Genomic DNA, 16830 nt, shown 5'->3' with positions numbered 1-16830 from the left:
TCTGCTACAGGCAGGATGCGCAGCCAAGCTCTCCCTGCCAGTATCTGATTGTTCTTCCCACGTTCTTTTTACAGTCACAGTAAGAGCACATTTGACAGGATGGCTGATGACGTTAAAAAAGACTTTTGTGCTGGCCCCCAGCTCGGTACTGCGGATCATTGTCCTCATCACCAGTCTGATTGTGTTGCCTTACTTGGGGTAAGTTCATCTGGTTCTTTTTTTTCAGCATCTGGATAGCACATCACCCAAAACATAAGAGGCCCACGAAATGTCCCATGCATAAAATAAAACCACAGTATTATCCACCCACATGAAATTGCTGCACTGGTAGGTAGAAGAATGGCAGGTGAAATTGATGGATTATGCTGAAATGGCGAAAATAACCAGGGGAATCATAAATCAGGAAGACCAAAATTTTAATCTGGGATGGGGAAAATTTATAATTTATCTTAAAAACCATTGTAAACTGATAAAATCATTAGTAGGATTGGAATAACGCTTGTAGTTTAATGTTGAATTTTGGATATAATGGAGATGTAAAAGATTTGGGTTATTATAAAAGATACAGGAGGAAATGGTTAACAAAAGGGAGGAGGGAAGTCCAGGAGATTCTTTGGAATCTGGTTTTTTTGTTGGTTGTTGGATAATTGACTGTAAAACTTTAAACTGAAAAACTGAATATTTTTTTAAAAAAAGAGATTGCTGCAGTTCTGTTGCAATGCACACAGATGCCAATTTGTCCAGAAGAGCTACCAGTGCCATCATCTCTGAATTTATTCATTAATGAGATATCTAACATGGCAGTTGGCCCTTTATCTTTCTACGCATCCTCGTCTGTGTGGTGCAGCATTCTATATTATTCTATTATACTATAACTAAACCTAAACTTCTGCTCTACATAAATTTTGCTACACCACCGAAATGAACCACTGTTCAGCCACGGGCCTAAAAACTGGTAGCTGCAGCCTTCCACCCAATCCAGTCCTTTGCAGTTGGCACCATTAAGATACACCTTTACAAAAATAACCCCAGAACTATTCTTATTAGGTTTATTCACAACAGACATTCCAAAAGATAATAAAAGATTTTCTCTGTATGCAATAATGCCCGCCAGGATAGTGATTGCGAAATATTGCAAAAGCAACATAAACCCAACAAAAGAAGAATGGTTATTAAAATTAAGTGAATACATCGAACTGGCAAAATTAACAGAAATAGCAAGAAACCAACCAGTCGGTTCCCAAAATTATAATTGGCTCAGCCTGACTAAAAATTCCACAGGTAAACAAATAGTCTCTCCATTAATGCAAAACATTTACAGACAACTAAAGATATGAGATCATATAAATGGTATAGTGGTCAAAGGAAGTCAACTTTTTCTATTTTTCTATTTTCCTTTTGACTTTTTTATTTTATTTCTCTTTATTCCCCTTCCCCCTTTTTCTTTTCAGTATGTATCATTTTCTTATTTTCTGTATTTTTTCTTCTTATAAGTAGCTTTTTATTATTTGGTAACGTATTATTTGTATAACTGTACTCTTTTTTGACATGTATGTAATATTTATATAGAAAATTTAAAAAAATTGTGGAAAACCATTTGTTTGCTACACCACTGAAATGAACCACTGTTCAGCTACGGGCCTAAAAACTGGTAGCTGCAGCCTTCCATCCAATCCAGTCCTTTGCAGTTGGCACTATTCCCAGTTGTTTCCACAAAGCTATCGGCTGATCAGTTCACCTGAGTCTGGTTTCCAGGGTCAGCTCTGCCTCTCTTGCCTTGCCCCTTCTTCTTTTAGCCTTTCCTTCTCAGCTCTCATTCAAAGGCTATCAACAGAAAACTGCCTCATACCAGGTCAGGCAGCTCTCTTTGTCCACCTCGCCTGCCATTATCTGTTCTGGCCGATGGTGATTTTTCCAAGGTCTCTCTTGGCAGAGAGTGGGGTTTCTCATCACCTGCAACTGATCCTTTGAACGGGAGATGCGTGGAAAATATGTTCTCTTCTATTGAGCTATATAGCCTGTCCTCAAGTTCACCTGGAATTTATTTTCTTCTTCTTCAAAGAGACTTTCCCTCTCATTCAAAGATTTCATTTCATGGCCCGGACTTGGTGTATCATGGTGAATGTATCCATGCACAGAAATATCAGCCCCAACCATTTTGCTCTATGGAGGGGGCACCATTAGTTGTTTTTGCTTGTACTCTCTTGACAGCAGGGAGAATGAATCTGGAACATGGGCCTGCAAGATTCTTCAGCTGACAACATGACAGTGCCCTGATGGTTCTTCAGAGAATATGCATATCTTGCCCTGTGTCCATAATTTCCTTCTTCTATTCACCTGCATGCTATTTGTGCGGGCAACGGGACGTGGGTGGCACTGTGGTCTAAACCACTGAGCCACTTGGCCTTGTTGATCAGAAGATTGGCAGTTTGAATCCCCATGACGGGGTGAACTCCCGTTGCTCTGTCCCAGCTCCTGCCAACCTAGCAGTCCGAAAGCATGCCAGTGCAAGTAGATAAATGGGTACAGCTGTGGCGGGAAGGTAAACAGTGTTTCCGTGTGCTCTTGTTACCGTCACGATGTTCCGTTGTGCCAGAAGCAGTTGAGTCATGCTGGCCACATGACCTGGAAAGCTGTCTGTGAACAAACGCTGGCTCCCTCGGTCTGAAAGCGAGATGAGTACCGCAACCCCATAGTCACCTTTGACTGGACTTAACTGTCCAGGGGTCCTTTACCTTTTTTTTAAAAAAAACCAACCTATTTTTGCAGGATGAGGAGATCACCACTACAGAGGACGGCATTGTTAATGAGTTGATTTTAATACCAGCGCTTTGCTCTGCTGTCTGTGATATGTTTGCTGAAAGGATCTGCTTTTCATATTAGAGAAAACGAAGCTAACATCCGTGTTTTGCATAAGAGAAAACAGCTTCATTTCCATTTTCTAACAATTTATTATTATTCTTCATTAAATTTGTATACCACCCTTCATCCGAAGATCCCAGGGTGATCCACAACAGAATTTAAAGTGTGTTCCGTAGCTGTAGTACGATGATTTGGGCTTTCTAGGAAACTCTTGACAGGATTACTTTAAATGTCAGAAAAAGATTATTAACACCTACCTTGCACTTTAGCTGGAACACTGGCCTGTTTGAAGGCATGCTTTTGCTGCAAAATTGATTCTCTTTTTTGGTTACTAAATAATAAAAATCATCATTCGCCTAGCTGCAGCTGCCAAGGTATTGTACGATCATTTCAAAGCAATGCAGTCGTGAAATTCAGCCTCGTCCCCTCTGCGTCTTTTTTCTTGATGTTCCTTGGCTTTAGCCCAAAGGCTGAGCCCCTTCTCCCCCATCTCTTTTCCTCCAGTACCATGCAAATCTTCTGATCACTGTGTGAGATGTGTATTACCCCTGCCTTGGTTCCTCTTCTCCATGTCCCTCGTTTCTTCAAGTCCCCGCTCCTCTTTTGCTGCCTATTCTGCCCCTTCAGCCACTCAGGTTCCCGAACTTACCTGTGCTGCTTGTTGCAATTCAAGCTCCCTTCCTAGCTGAAGCCCTTTCCTGCTTAACTCTGAAGCCACACGGACATCATTGGCACATAGCCTCTCCTGTCTTTATGTCTAGTGTAAGTCTTTTCTCCCTGCCATGCCCTTGTTTCAGCTTTGTGCAGTAGCTAGCGATGGTTATAGTTGCAGGTTGACAGCTACCAGTCAACATTCTGTGCCACTGGAGCCAATGACTAAGAGGAAGGAATTGTTACAGGCGACAAGGCAGCTATTGTTAGCCTCTTACACTGCAAGAGACAACTGTGTTTAAAATGTCTGTAATGCCTATCCTTTATCATTTTAATTCTACCCTTCCTTATAGTAGCACAGTGACCATGGATTAAGTATATATGTGAGAGAGATGATAATGAAAGTTGGTGTATTTTTTCTTCTTCTCGTGCGATTAGGGTTCATGGAGCCACCTTGGGAGTAGGATCACTTCTGGCGGGCTTTGTAGGAGAATCTACCATGGTTGCAATAGCAGCTTGTTACGTCTATCAGAAACAGGTAAGAAATTACTGTCGCAGAGTGATTGCTTCCGCAGAGCAGGAATAGGAAACTTGTGTCCTAGCTCTTGCTGAGATGACCGTATTTGAAATTAGCTTGAGATGGAGGGAACTGAACATGCCCTTGAAACACAGTTTGGATGTTCTGTTTCCCTATTTTCAACAGATTGGGGTGGACCACTTAACTTATTGTACTGCATTAGGTAGCCGTGGAACCTTGTTTTCCTCTTTCAACATTGTATAAACAAAGCAGATTCGAGTTCATCAGAACTTCCTGGAAAGCCCATGTGACTACTTGATTTCGCATAGCCATGTGGGCATCCCAAGAAGTGCTGCCACACTGTCAGCCAGTGTTCCTCAAACTTGGGTCTCCAGCTCTTGTTGGACTACAAATACCATCTTCCCTGACCACTGGTCCTGCTCACTACGGATGATGGGAGTTGTAGTCCAACAACAACTGGGAACCCAAATTTGAGAAACTGTAAACTGACATACAGAGATCTTTGTGCTGCTATGAGTGCACACATGGTTTTGTCCTTTACAATTCTTCTTTTTAAAAAAGTGAGGGGATGACGCAGCACTGAACAATATAAGCCTTTCCAGGTATAGACTGCAGCTCAAACTATATGTGATGTTAATGGCACACTTCCACCACATTTTCTTTTGTTAACTGAAGCAACTTCCCAACAGTAAGCTATGATGCCTTAGCGGGGGGGGGGGGGAATCTTGTTTTCAGTCTACATTTCCCCACTGAGCCCAAAGTCAGCCTCTTATTGGTGACTGCAGCCTAGGATCCTGTTTTGTGGAGGATAGGAAAAGGGCACGATTGGGGGGACTCCCGCTTGATTAACATCATGAGTAGTTTCCAGTGAGAATTAGGCCTGAGCACTTGGGGATTATTTGGTTCCCTTGATTTTAAAAGCCAAGCAGACTGGCAAGGCCACCTTCCCACAACGCTCTTGTCTCTCCCCACTAGAAAAAGAAGAGGAACGACAATGAGACGGCAACAGAAGGCGAGGACTCTGCCATGACTGACATGCCTCACACAGAGGAAATGACGGACATTGTCGAAATGAGAGAGAACAAATAGCAAATGACAGGTGACTGTTCTCTGCAGGGACAACTGGAAGCGTATTTCTCTCTCTGTTTCTCTCTCTCTCGCATACTTCATTGTTTCTTTGTAATAAAGAGGCCTTGATTCCAAAGGTTTCTGATAACGAATTCCCTAGCATACCGAGTATGCAGGCATGGATGAGGGACTGAAAGGAACAGTCTCTGCTTCCCTTCCCTCTCCCTTTGACTGAAATTCTTCTCTCACCACATGCAAACTCAAGAGAACGTGGCCGCTACACGGTAGCTGGGATCTCCCTTCTTTTGACGGTCTCCATTTGTCAACCAAAGTCGGCTTATTCGTGGATTCTGCTGCCGTCCTTTCTGCCTCTGCCAGTGCTTCCCACACACTTCCTTTTTAAAATAATAATAATAATAATAATAATGGAAGGTTTGAAATGCAGCCTTTGGGACGGGGGAGACACACATCGTTAGCTTTATTTTATTTGCTTGAAAATGACTTTGATCTATTGACCTGTACCACGGTGGGTTCTTCACTATGGTTTTCTCACTGTTCCGTGTAATCTGTTGTATACCGCTGCAAAGCAGAATTCTGAGGCCGGGGGTTCAAGAAAATGATAGGTGGCATACATTAAATAGACCATGATAAACACAGGACAAGACTTTTGTTTAGAGTTTATGATAAGATGCAAAATAATCTTTCTGTTCTCTGGTTTCTCAGTTGTTATCTGTGCTACACTAACCTTATAACTGTGTTTTTTTTTTTAAAAAAATCAACTATGGACATTTAAATCAGACGCTTTATATAGAATATTAGTGTCCAGTCTAAAATCCTTTCTTCACAAGACTTTGGCTTCCATTTGGTGTGCAGGATACTGTTGTTTAAGGTTTGAGGCAAGCAATTGTTTCCCAAAAGGAAGGTGACGAAAAATGGCAAAGGGGGGGAAATAACCCACAGCCAATACTTAGAAACCAAAGTTGTAATCCAGTGTTTTGAAAATATGGCTGTTTGTACTGTCTATTCAAAACAATATACACATGCTAACATATACAGAGAATATCATGGCATATCCCTTTAACGGAGGTAACTCTGTATAGGGTTGTCGCTTCCAACGTTTTACCAGCACTGCGTGGAAAAAAGCCTACTGCATTGAAAGAAGGCAGGCATTTTGAAATGCTGTGTTCGGTGTCTCTGGCCAAAGGAATTAGTATTTCATCTGTCACCCATTAATCTGGTTGGGCTGGGAATGTCTACATGGGCCGCGCTCTGGTGACTGAATGAGCTTATGCTTGATCCGTCACAAATACAGGTCACAAAAGCCCAGAATTTCAGCCTTCGTGTGGCAGGGCTGACTGTAGAACCAGCAAAGGATATCAGATTTATGCAACCAGCTTCCTGCTGTTGGTGCGGAAATGTGGTGGGGAATGTACCTGTTCTCCTTGGGACCTTCCTGCGTTTCTGGGTGTTGAATCGGAAACGCCAACACTTTCCTAGCAGGTGTGTGCATGCGTAGACAGGGCAAAGTGGGTCTCCCAGGTGCCCGTCTAGGAACTTACTTTTGACCACATGACATGATGTAATCATAATCCGAGAGGAAATGTCTTGAAATGTCCCATTTCAAGGTTTCTTTAGCCAAATTATATTTTTCTATAAGGTGTAGAGCAGTAAAATGACTTTATTTAATTGTGCTCAAAGCCATTTTCTAGATTTAGGATGGGGGCAGGTAGCTTAGAACAGATGAAATCTTACAATTGCGATCCTTTATCAATATATGTGTATATATACATATGAATGTGTATAAATATATATATTGTACATTATTGTGTAATTTATTTTAGGCTGCAACATGTTTCTTATTTTTCCAAAGCTCAGTAAAAAAAAGAGAAAAAAATTCTAATGCAAAGCGAAGTTTGATTGTGTGCTGAAACTTAACCATTAAGAAGTGTACTTTTTTTGGTAAATGTTGCTTTTCTGCAAAATGGATAATTCGGTTTGGCACGTGCACACAAACACACATGTGCAAACGCAATAAAGATGTCAGGGTCACTTTCACAACCAGCAAGAATTCTACAAACCTGTTTGGGAATATGGATCAACAACTTGGAGACCCCAGAGATTGAGCCAGCCAGCCTGAAGAGATCACCAGCCAGCCTTCAGTTGCTGAACCAATGGCAAGAGAGGTGTGTGCAGAATTAATGGGATTCCTCAGCACCTTCCTGTGTGAAATGGAAAATAATCCTAGCCTGCCACTCTTCAGAGTGTCTCAACTGAAATAGTTTGCTGATGAATGATGACAGTGCTGTTCAACAACAGGTTATTTTTGCTTGCCATGAAAATATACTGGATAAAAATCAATACTTCGTAGTTTATATTCTGTCTTCACATACATGAGGCTCATGTATGTATCATATGTCTGTGTGCGTGTCTGTAAGCACTCACACAAATGTTGGCAAATGTTACCGATTTTTCTCGGCCAGGACAATACTGATTTCTCTAGCATGATCAGACTCAAAATTTGCATCTCTTTGGAAATAAAACGAGAAGAGTATATTTCTTGTGGCAGTCCCTCTGATATCGTTAACAAATGTATGCTGTAATATTATTTATTTGGGTCTAGAGCCGGATAAATATTAAAGATCTAATATTTCAGTGCTGAAATACTTATTTAGCTAGATGTTTGGCTAAATGGCAACTTTTTAATTATCTGTGTGGCTGGAATATTTAAGATTTTTTTTTTTACCTGAGACTGTAACTTCAAATGCAGTCATATTTAAGGAAAAGGTCCTTAATTCCAAGAAAGAAAGAAAATACCATTGACTATAACAAGTACAGCTCAAAGTACACCAGTTTGACAACTTATATTGAGCAACATGTGGCTTGCAAATCATGTGTTGCTTCTATTTTTCAGTAGGTTATTCGTGTTCTGGCCTGGTGTAGGTTCAACTAGGGGATGTGTACCTTTCTCTGAACTCAAAAGCCAAATGTTTGTGAAGTTATGAAATCCCTGCAGTTCAACCCTTCAACTTCTACTCTGCAAACCATTATGTCTGTGCTATTGATTGACATATAAGCATTTTCTAGCTCAAGGCCCTTATTAGTATTTTATTTCTACACATTGTTGTAAAACAGAGAACAATACATATGATGTGGCCATGCCAAAGACACACATTGCTTTTAAAATTGCCCTTGATCCTTTTTGAAAAGGCCATTGTTTGTTTCTACTATTCTAGTTGGGCCTCACATCTCCCGTTCATGGCTGAACTTCATTGGTTCAAAATTTAATTCCAGTCAATCTGTAATAGAAGTATCCTTCAAACATTACTAGCAGACATAGGTAGTACTGTAAAGTTGTACCTTGGATTCCGAACGCCTTGGTACTCAAACATATTGGCTCCTGAACACCGCAAACCCGGAAGTGAGTGTTCCGGTTTTCAAATGTTATTTGGAACTTGAACATCCGATGGGGCTTCCAATTGGCTGCAGGAGTTTCCTGCAGCCAATCAGAAGCCACACTTTGGTTTCCAAACATTTTGGAAGTCGAAGAGACTTCCGGAATGGATTCCGTCCAAGGTACAACTGTACACAATTGTTTTATTTTTGAAAATGTGTAGCAGTTTGATGGGACAAGAGCCCAACTCAACGAAAGCTGGTTTGCAGATTGCTCAGAGACTTAGTATATCTCAGTAGCAGAATACAGAGGAAGGAACTTAAGGATAAATTACAGTTTGTGGCTTTGTAAGTTAATGAGCAGGTGAAGCTGGGAAGTCAGATCTCAAACAGATTGGTCATGCTTCCGCCGTTTTCCGGCTGTTGCTCCTTGCTCAAGATGGCGGCGCGCATAGACGCTGCGGCTTAGTGCTCTCCCTTAGCGTTTTGTTTTGTTTTTATTACTTTTATTATTTTTGCTTGGTCCGAGTATGTCTGACCGGGCAAGAAAGATTTACAGCAGGCAGGAACTTCTGAAGGTCGGGTTACAGTGTGAACGAGCTGTAAGAGCTGATTATTTTCGCCCAGATAACGTTCCGGTGGGAGTAGCCAGGCCGCCGGGCTCTCCATGGATTACTATGCCTCCAGGGAGGAGGCGAAGGCGGCGTAGAGACAGGAGGCAAAGGCGGGGTTGTCGGGCTGGCGTCCTGGTAAGATTACAGAGGAGTCCATCTAAACCACCACTCCCCAGCATATTTCTTGCCAATGTGAGATCTCTTGCCAACAAGATGGATGAATTGAGGTTGCAGGCAGCAAAGAACAGCCTTGTAAAAGATTGCTGCGTTTTATTTGTCATTGAGACATGGCTTCAACCGTCCATACCAGACACAGCTATTCAGTTGGAAGGCTGGGTGGTACATCGTCATGACCGAGGCATGGACTTCGGAAAAACCAGAGGAGGGGGGCTGTGCGTATATGTGAACAAATGCTGGTCCAATAATTCTAAGACTGTGGGCAGTCACTGTTCACCGGATTTGGAATATGTGGCTGTTAAATGTAGACCAGCCTATCTCCCTAGGGAGTTTACAGCTGTTATGTTAACTGGTGTGTACGTGCCACCAGATGCCAATGCCAACTTGGCTTTGGGATGCCTGCAGAGCCTTATCAGCAGCCAGCAAGACAAGTATCCTGAAGCTGTGCACATCATTGCGGGAGACTTCAACCATGTAGAACTTAAAACAGTGCTCCCAACGCTCTATCAGCATGTGAAATGTCCCACAAGAGGGGACAAGACACTAGATAAAGTTTATTCGAATGTAAATCACGGCTATAGGGCTTTACAGCTGCCACACTTGGGCCAGTCCGACCATATGTCTTTGTTCCTGGTACCAGCATATATCCCACTCAGGAAACGGGCTCCCACAATATTAAAATCTGTTAAAATCTGGCCTGAAGGTGCTATTCACCAGCTGCAGGACTGTTTTGAGAGAACTAATTGGGATATTTTCGATCGTTCAGACCTGGAGGAGCACACGGCGGCAGTTCTGTGCTATATCAATCACTGCACAGACACTGTCACAGTAAACAAATCCATCCGGTTTTATCCCAATCAGAAACCCTGGATGAATAGAGAGGTCCAGGGCCTGTTGCGGGAAAGGAACAGGGCTTTCAGGTCAGGCGAGGTGCAGCTTTACAGTGTGGCAAGAGCAAACTTGAAGAGGGGTATTCGACAGGCAAAACGGGATTATAGGCTGAGGATTGAGGACAATTTAAGGAGCAACAACACAAGACAGATGTGGCAGGGGATTCAGCACATTACCAACTACAAACCTAACCTTGGTGCTGTCGACGGTGACCCTTTGCTGGCGGAGGAGCTTAACCTCTTCTTTGCTCGCTTCGAGAAGGAGCCACCTGAGACGCCGGTATTACAGCCACCAGCCCATAGGGGCCCCTCATTCACGGTAGAGGAGCATGAGGTGAGAAAGGTATTGAGGATGGTGAATCCGAGGAAGGCGGCTGGACCTGATGGCATCACTGGAAAGGTGTTGAAGGGCTGTGCGGATCAGCTGGCGAGGGTCTTTACTAAGATCTTCAACAAGTCCTTACACCAGTCTATTGTCCCACCCTGCCTGAAGTCGTCAACTATTGTCCCTCTGCCTAAAAAATCCACAATCAGTAGTTTGAACGACTACAGACCAGTTGCACTGACTCCAATCATCATGAAGTGTTTTGAGAAACTGATGCGCCGTCATATTATTTCCTGTCTTCCATCAACTTTTGACAACTACCAGTTTGCATACAGGGCAAATAGATCCACAGAGGACGCTATCACCACTACTCTCCATGCTGCTCTGTCCCATCTGGAGCAGCCGGGGAGTTATGTGAGGCTGCTGTTTGTGGACTTTAGCTCAGCTTTTAACACTATCCTCCCCCATAGACTGGTGTCCAAGCTAGAGGCGATTGGACTCTCCAACTCCACCTGTCTCTGGGTTTTGGATTTTTTGTCAGAACGTTCTCAGAGGGTTAGAGTAGGGTCACATATGTCCACAGCCCTTAGCCTTAACACCGGCTCACCACAGGGTTGTGTGTTGAGTCCCCTGCTCTATGCTCTCTATACGTATGACTGTACAGCCACCTATTCCAGCAACAAAATCATCAAGTTTGCTGATGACACTACGGTGGTAGGGCTCATTTCAGGAGGGGATGAGTCCGCCTATCGGGACGAGGTGGAGCGGCTCTGTGTTTGGTGTGGAGAGAACAATCTGGCTCTTAATACGGCTAAGACCAAGGAATTAGTGGTGGATTACAGGAAAAAAAAGGCGGACATTCAGCCCTTGTATATCAATGGGGAACGGGTGGAGAGGGTGGCGGAATTCAGGTTTTTGGGAGTAACTATCGATCAGGGCATGACTTGGAGCGCAAATACCACTGCTCTGGTGAAGAAGGCCCAGCAGAGAATTTATTTCCTCAGACTTTTAAAGAAGAACAATCTGAGTGAGAGACTGCTGGTGTCCTTCTACCGAGGCTCCATAGAGAGCATTCTTACATACTGTATTTGTGCTTGGTTCTCCAGTTGTACAGCTAGGGAGAGGAAGGTGCTCCAGAGGGTCATAACCACAGCACAAAGGATTATTGGTCAACCTCTCCCATCTTTGGAAGAATTGTACGGTTCCCGTTGTCTTAGGAAAGCAAACAACATCCTGCAGGATTCATCTCACCCGGGATACAGTCTGTTTGCACTACTGCCTTCTGGCAGGAGATATAGAAACATCAAGTCAAGGACAAATAGACTGAAAAACAGTTTTTACCCGAGAGCTGTGGCCCTTTTGAATGCTGTAACTCGATAGTGTGACCTGGGAGATTGATGGGTGTGGGTGTGGCTGGAATGTGGTTTGTTGGTTGTTGTTGTTGTTTTGCTTTTGTTGTTTTTAAGGGATGGCATCCAATTTCGTTGCACTTGTGCAATGTTGCACGTGTGTAATGACAATAAAGAATCTATCTATCTATCTATCTATCTATCTCCTTTTGGCCATCATGAAATGTTTTGGAGAAGCATAGGAACCTGCTCTCACATGGTGAATCCTGAAAAGTCGCAATGCATTTGTCAAAGTCATCTCTTTTGTTGGTCTCCGTCCCTGCAGAGATGTGCTTGAGTACCTTGAGTCTTCTGAACTCCCAAGATGGACATCCATTGATGTGCAGGGACATTGTTCTGCCCATCATGTATGTATGTGAATACAAAGGCAAGGAAGGTATTTTGAGAAGGATTTTGTGTGTTGGCCAAGGCTCCCCTTTTGACACCCACCCAAACATCTGCTGGTGTTTCGCTTCCAGTTATGGAGCCCAGCTTTGAAGGGGAAAACCACAATAAATTCATGGCTGAGAATGGCATTTGCAAGTAGAATGGAAAGGAGCAGGGCAGGATTGTTCCCTCACCTCTGGTCTTCTAAATACCCCTGCAAATGGCCCCCATTTTAGTTGGGTACCCCATGTTTGCTTCGTGCTATGTATCTGCCCTTAGACCTGAAGTGCAGTTCCCATGAGGCTTATTACGGGCAAGCAGAAAGTTTACTGCACCATCACCTGAGGAATTGACCTGAAAATTAAGAGGGAGAATAAATGAACGACCCCCGACACATGGCTTACAACATATTCATTCTCAGAAACTTACCAGCATCCACCATTTTCAGAAGTGAAGAAATAAACGCACAAGACATTGGAGGGGAAAGTCACATGCAGCTACTTCTACAGATATTCTAACTCTCAAATAAATAGATATAAAAGATTGCTTCAGAATGATTTCTCCACCTCCATCATAATATTTAAAGGGTGGTTTGTTTCATGTCACAGATAGGTTTATGTTCTGTCTTCTGTTACTTCACTTGCCGTGCAGGAATTTACCTGAAAGGTCCTTTTTTTGGCATTCGATGGCTTTCCTCATGACAAAAATAAAAATGTAGTTCTTGAATAAACGTCGATCCATGCAGTGATTTAAGAACTTTTAAGGATCTTTTCTCTGGGTAGGTGTTTTTAGTTTTCAAATCCTGATTCTATATTTGCCGCCTCAATGAGTTTTTCCTGCCTGCACTTGAATCGAACCTTACTTGCAACCTGTCAGAAATAGGCCACAAGCAGTGAGGGGGAAAGAAACCCCCAAATTCTTATTGACTCGGGACAGAAAACACTAAAAGCTTCTAAACAATAAATCTGCATCTATGTGATCCGAGTATGCCATCAGCACAACCGTTTAGTTCAATAGTTGAGGACAGAAGGTGCATGTTTTTAAAAGGCGACTGTCCCCTGAGGATCTTGACAATTGGACGCATTTTTCCACCCACCGATCAAAGCCTTTCTTTAAGAATTAGAAATAAGAAGCAATTAAGATTTCTGGAAGGGAAAATTGCAATGGTTGGTGATAAGACAGCTAGTAATGGATAGCATGAAAGATGGCTTCGGAAAGGCAAAATAACTCAAAAACACCTTTGAAGCTGTAAAGCAATGAATTTTTCATTTCGTTGCAAGATGTATGGATGTATCACCATTCGGTGAGGGGCGCTCTTATTCAAATTGGGAGGAAAAGGTTGCTTCAGATCTGATTTATTAAGTTTCAAGTTAATAGTGCCTCAAGTATGCAGCCCATTGTCCAGTGTTTGCATTTTAATATCTTTTAAAAGGCCAGTCACTAATAAAGGGTCATAGCCGAGTTACAACTCATTTTATATTAATTCAACCGATGAGACTCAGTTGGAAGACATGGTCTAATTTGGTTGTGCTCTCAAAGCCCTGTGAGGGAGCGAAGGTTATTTTCAGAGTGTCAGTGTGTGACTTTTGTGAAATATTTTTGCTGTCCTTAAAGTTATGTTTTTTTATATATATAAAAAGAATCTATTATCCAGGGCAGAAATGGCTAAAAGCCTCTAAATAATAAATAGGCCTCTACATAGGGGTCAGTATACGTTCAACGTGACATTTTAGTTCAGTGGTGACTGTCACAATAAATATTTCAAGACCTACGCAGAGAAACGAAGGCGCAATCTGTCAAGATTTCATCGGGCCTTAAGGCAGAGGCGCTGCTTCGGGATGACTTGTTATTCAGATGACTAGATGAAAGCACACACTGCTTTAACATTTCGCCCACCTAGCCAAAAAAGGGGCCTGAATGTCAAATTGTCAGTGGTTCGTTGCTTTGAAGACCAGGCCGCACTCTGCTTGAAAGCTATGCCGATATACTAAGACGTCCTCTTGCATAAATTCAGGCAAAGCAGGGGGTTCTCAGTAGAGTCGCTGTGCCCCAGTTCAAAGGTGCCATTTACCTTAGCTGTTGCTCCAACCAAGCCGTGCTAGAAGTTGCAGAGTACAGTGGTACCTCAGGTTAAGTACTTAATTCGTTCCGGAGGTCTGTACTTAACCTGAAACTGTTCTTAACCTGAAGCACCACTTTAGCTAATGGGGCCTCCTGCTGCTGCCGTGCCGCCGGAGCATGATTTTTGTTCTCATCCTGAAGCAAAGTTCTTAACCTGAAGCACTATTTCTGGGTTAGCGGAGTCTGCAACCTGAAGTGTATGTAACCCGAGGTACCACTGTAATGCGGATTTATAAAGGCCTATTTTATATTGGCAAATGCAGAGATCACGCCTTAGCCACCTTTTAACGACTGGACCATTTAGTTGGGGTCGGTTTAGTCAGCTTTTAAACACTTTGGTGGCTTAGCTATCTCAAGCCTTGGAAGAGAAATGTTGGAGATAATACATATTAAGTAATTTTAAATTAAGCTTCAAGTCTCAAGGGGAAGTAAATTTAACCCACATTCTGCCTTATTGTAAAGTGCTCCGTTTAAAATCTAGAGATTCGTATCCTGCTCCAAGTGGTCTCTCCTCCCAAGTTGCTAGCAAAGTCCACACATATACAGTCACAAACACATAGCTTTGCTAAAGCCAGTACTTGCTAGGCTTAGAAAATACAATACCCATGAGCCTGGCCCTCCAGATGTTTTTGGCCTACAACTCCCATCATCCCTAGCTAACAGGACCAGTGGTCAGGGATGATGGGAACTGTAGTCTCAAAACATCTGGAGGGCTGAGTTTGCCTCCCCTTGAGGGAATTGTGGTTGACAGCCTTCATTCTGCAAGCATACAGACAATGGTGGATTCAGGTAGGTTACCGTGTTGGTCTGACGCAGACGAAATAAAGAAATAAAAATTAAAAATTGTCCAGTAGCACCTTAGAGACCAGGTAAGTTAGTTCTGGGTATAAGCTTTCATGTGCATGCACACTTCTTCAGATATACTGAAACAGAAGTCACCAGACCCTTCTATATAGTGGGAGAAAACTATCTTAGCTGGACAATTTTTTCATTTTTATTTATTTAGACAATGGTGGAGTTAAAGTATTTGTTTTTAACATGCACGCATGAGGGAAATATTGGTAGAACCGAGCATCAAATGCAATTGTTCCATCTCATGGTTAACTGGAATTACAATTCTTGTTCCTCTTTCAGCAACCAACACTTCTCTGCGTATAATTTTTCCCTATAAAGAAGGGGAACGACAGAGTACAATAAATTCACGCTTCTGTACTACAGCAATTAAACCAGAAACGCATTCGCTGCCCATCTATCATGAACAAGCCAGCACTAATGGTAGAAGTAAGATTGCTTTGATAATGGCCTTTTCAGGGGGAAAAAGAGATCTGCTTTCAATCTCGCCACGCTATTCAACAACTAAGGTCCACGACCAGCCACAGACTTATGTTCTCTTGGCTTGTGATATATGGAGCAACCCTAGCAACAGCTGCACCATCTTAAATCAGTGGGATATGAATCAGGATTACTACTTTGTCACATTAAATAGCAAGGGTGACATGAAGAAAGGCTTTGGCTTTACATCAACCAGCCCCCAAATTCAGTAAAATTTACTGTTATGGAAGGAGACACTTTCAGAGAGAAAGCGTTTCCATTAACACAGTCACGATGAACATACCAAAACTCCAGTAGCTGATAACTGAGTTACGTACACATCTGTCCGATGAGTCTATTGCATTATAAAGTGAAAACTATGCCACCATTTATGAGATAGGATTGTAGAGTTGGAAGGGACACCGAGGGTCATCTAGTCCAACCCTCGGCGGTGCAGGAAACTAAACTAAATCATACATGACAGATGACCACCCAACTTTTGTTTAAAAACCTTGAAGAGTCATCAGATTCTGTGGAGACTCCTTGTAATCTTCTCTCCCTCTCCTTCAGCTTAATGAAATGATTAAAGTCTACATCAAAATTCAGATATTTAACTTTTTGGATTATGATATAAAAAATGGGGGGGGGTGGCTTTTGCTGCCCAGCATCCCAAGGGACTGAGTCCCCCCAAGTCCAGGCAGATTACCAAGCCCCCATGGTTCTGCCCGGACACTGAGGTCCAGTGCCGAGGGTCTTCTGAGAAAAATACAAAACATTAAACAAAGCCACCAAGACTTGCGAACTACCCAGCCTAAAATGAACTTATAATGTCTGGTTTCAATAGATTTTTCAAATGCTTAACTCGGTCTTTTAGATAAGTTCATGAAGATACCAACAAAAGGTTAAGATCGGTGATATTCGCAATACCAAGAGATGCTAGTAGAGTTGGAGATAGATGTTAATAAAATTGTAGGCAATGAAGTTGTAGACGACAGGGTGCCGGCATTTTGCACCTGTTTCACCCTGGCAGTCCAAGTAATCAAGAGGCCGCTGTTCGCCTTTTACTGGGGCTTGCAGGTAGCACACTTCCAAGGTAGTTTTCCGGGCT

At 42.7% G+C, this 16830-nt stretch overlaps 1 protein-coding gene across 1 annotated transcript in view; it reads left to right on the top strand.

Annotated features, from left to right (window-relative positions):
- ANKH (ANKH inorganic pyrophosphate transport regulator) overlaps nt 1-5883 on the top strand; it is a 126153-nt gene extending 120270 nt beyond the window's left edge. The window contains exons 10-12 of the mRNA XM_053397131.1: nt 75-198; nt 3952-4051; nt 5027-5883. Coding sequence (XP_053253106.1) covers nt 75-198; nt 3952-4051; nt 5027-5140 — 338 coding nt within the window. The 3' untranslated portion in view covers nt 5141-5883. The remainder of the gene's footprint in view (nt 1-74; nt 199-3951; nt 4052-5026) is intronic.
- The last annotated feature ends 10947 nt before the right edge of the window (nt 5884-16830 follow it).

Source organism: Podarcis raffonei, chromosome 7, assembly GCF_027172205.1.
Source record: "Podarcis raffonei isolate rPodRaf1 chromosome 7, rPodRaf1.pri, whole genome shotgun sequence".
NCBI classification, from domain to species: Eukaryota; Metazoa; Chordata; class Lepidosauria; order Squamata; family Lacertidae; genus Podarcis; species Podarcis raffonei.
This window is presented reverse-complemented; position numbering and strand designations above follow the sequence as displayed.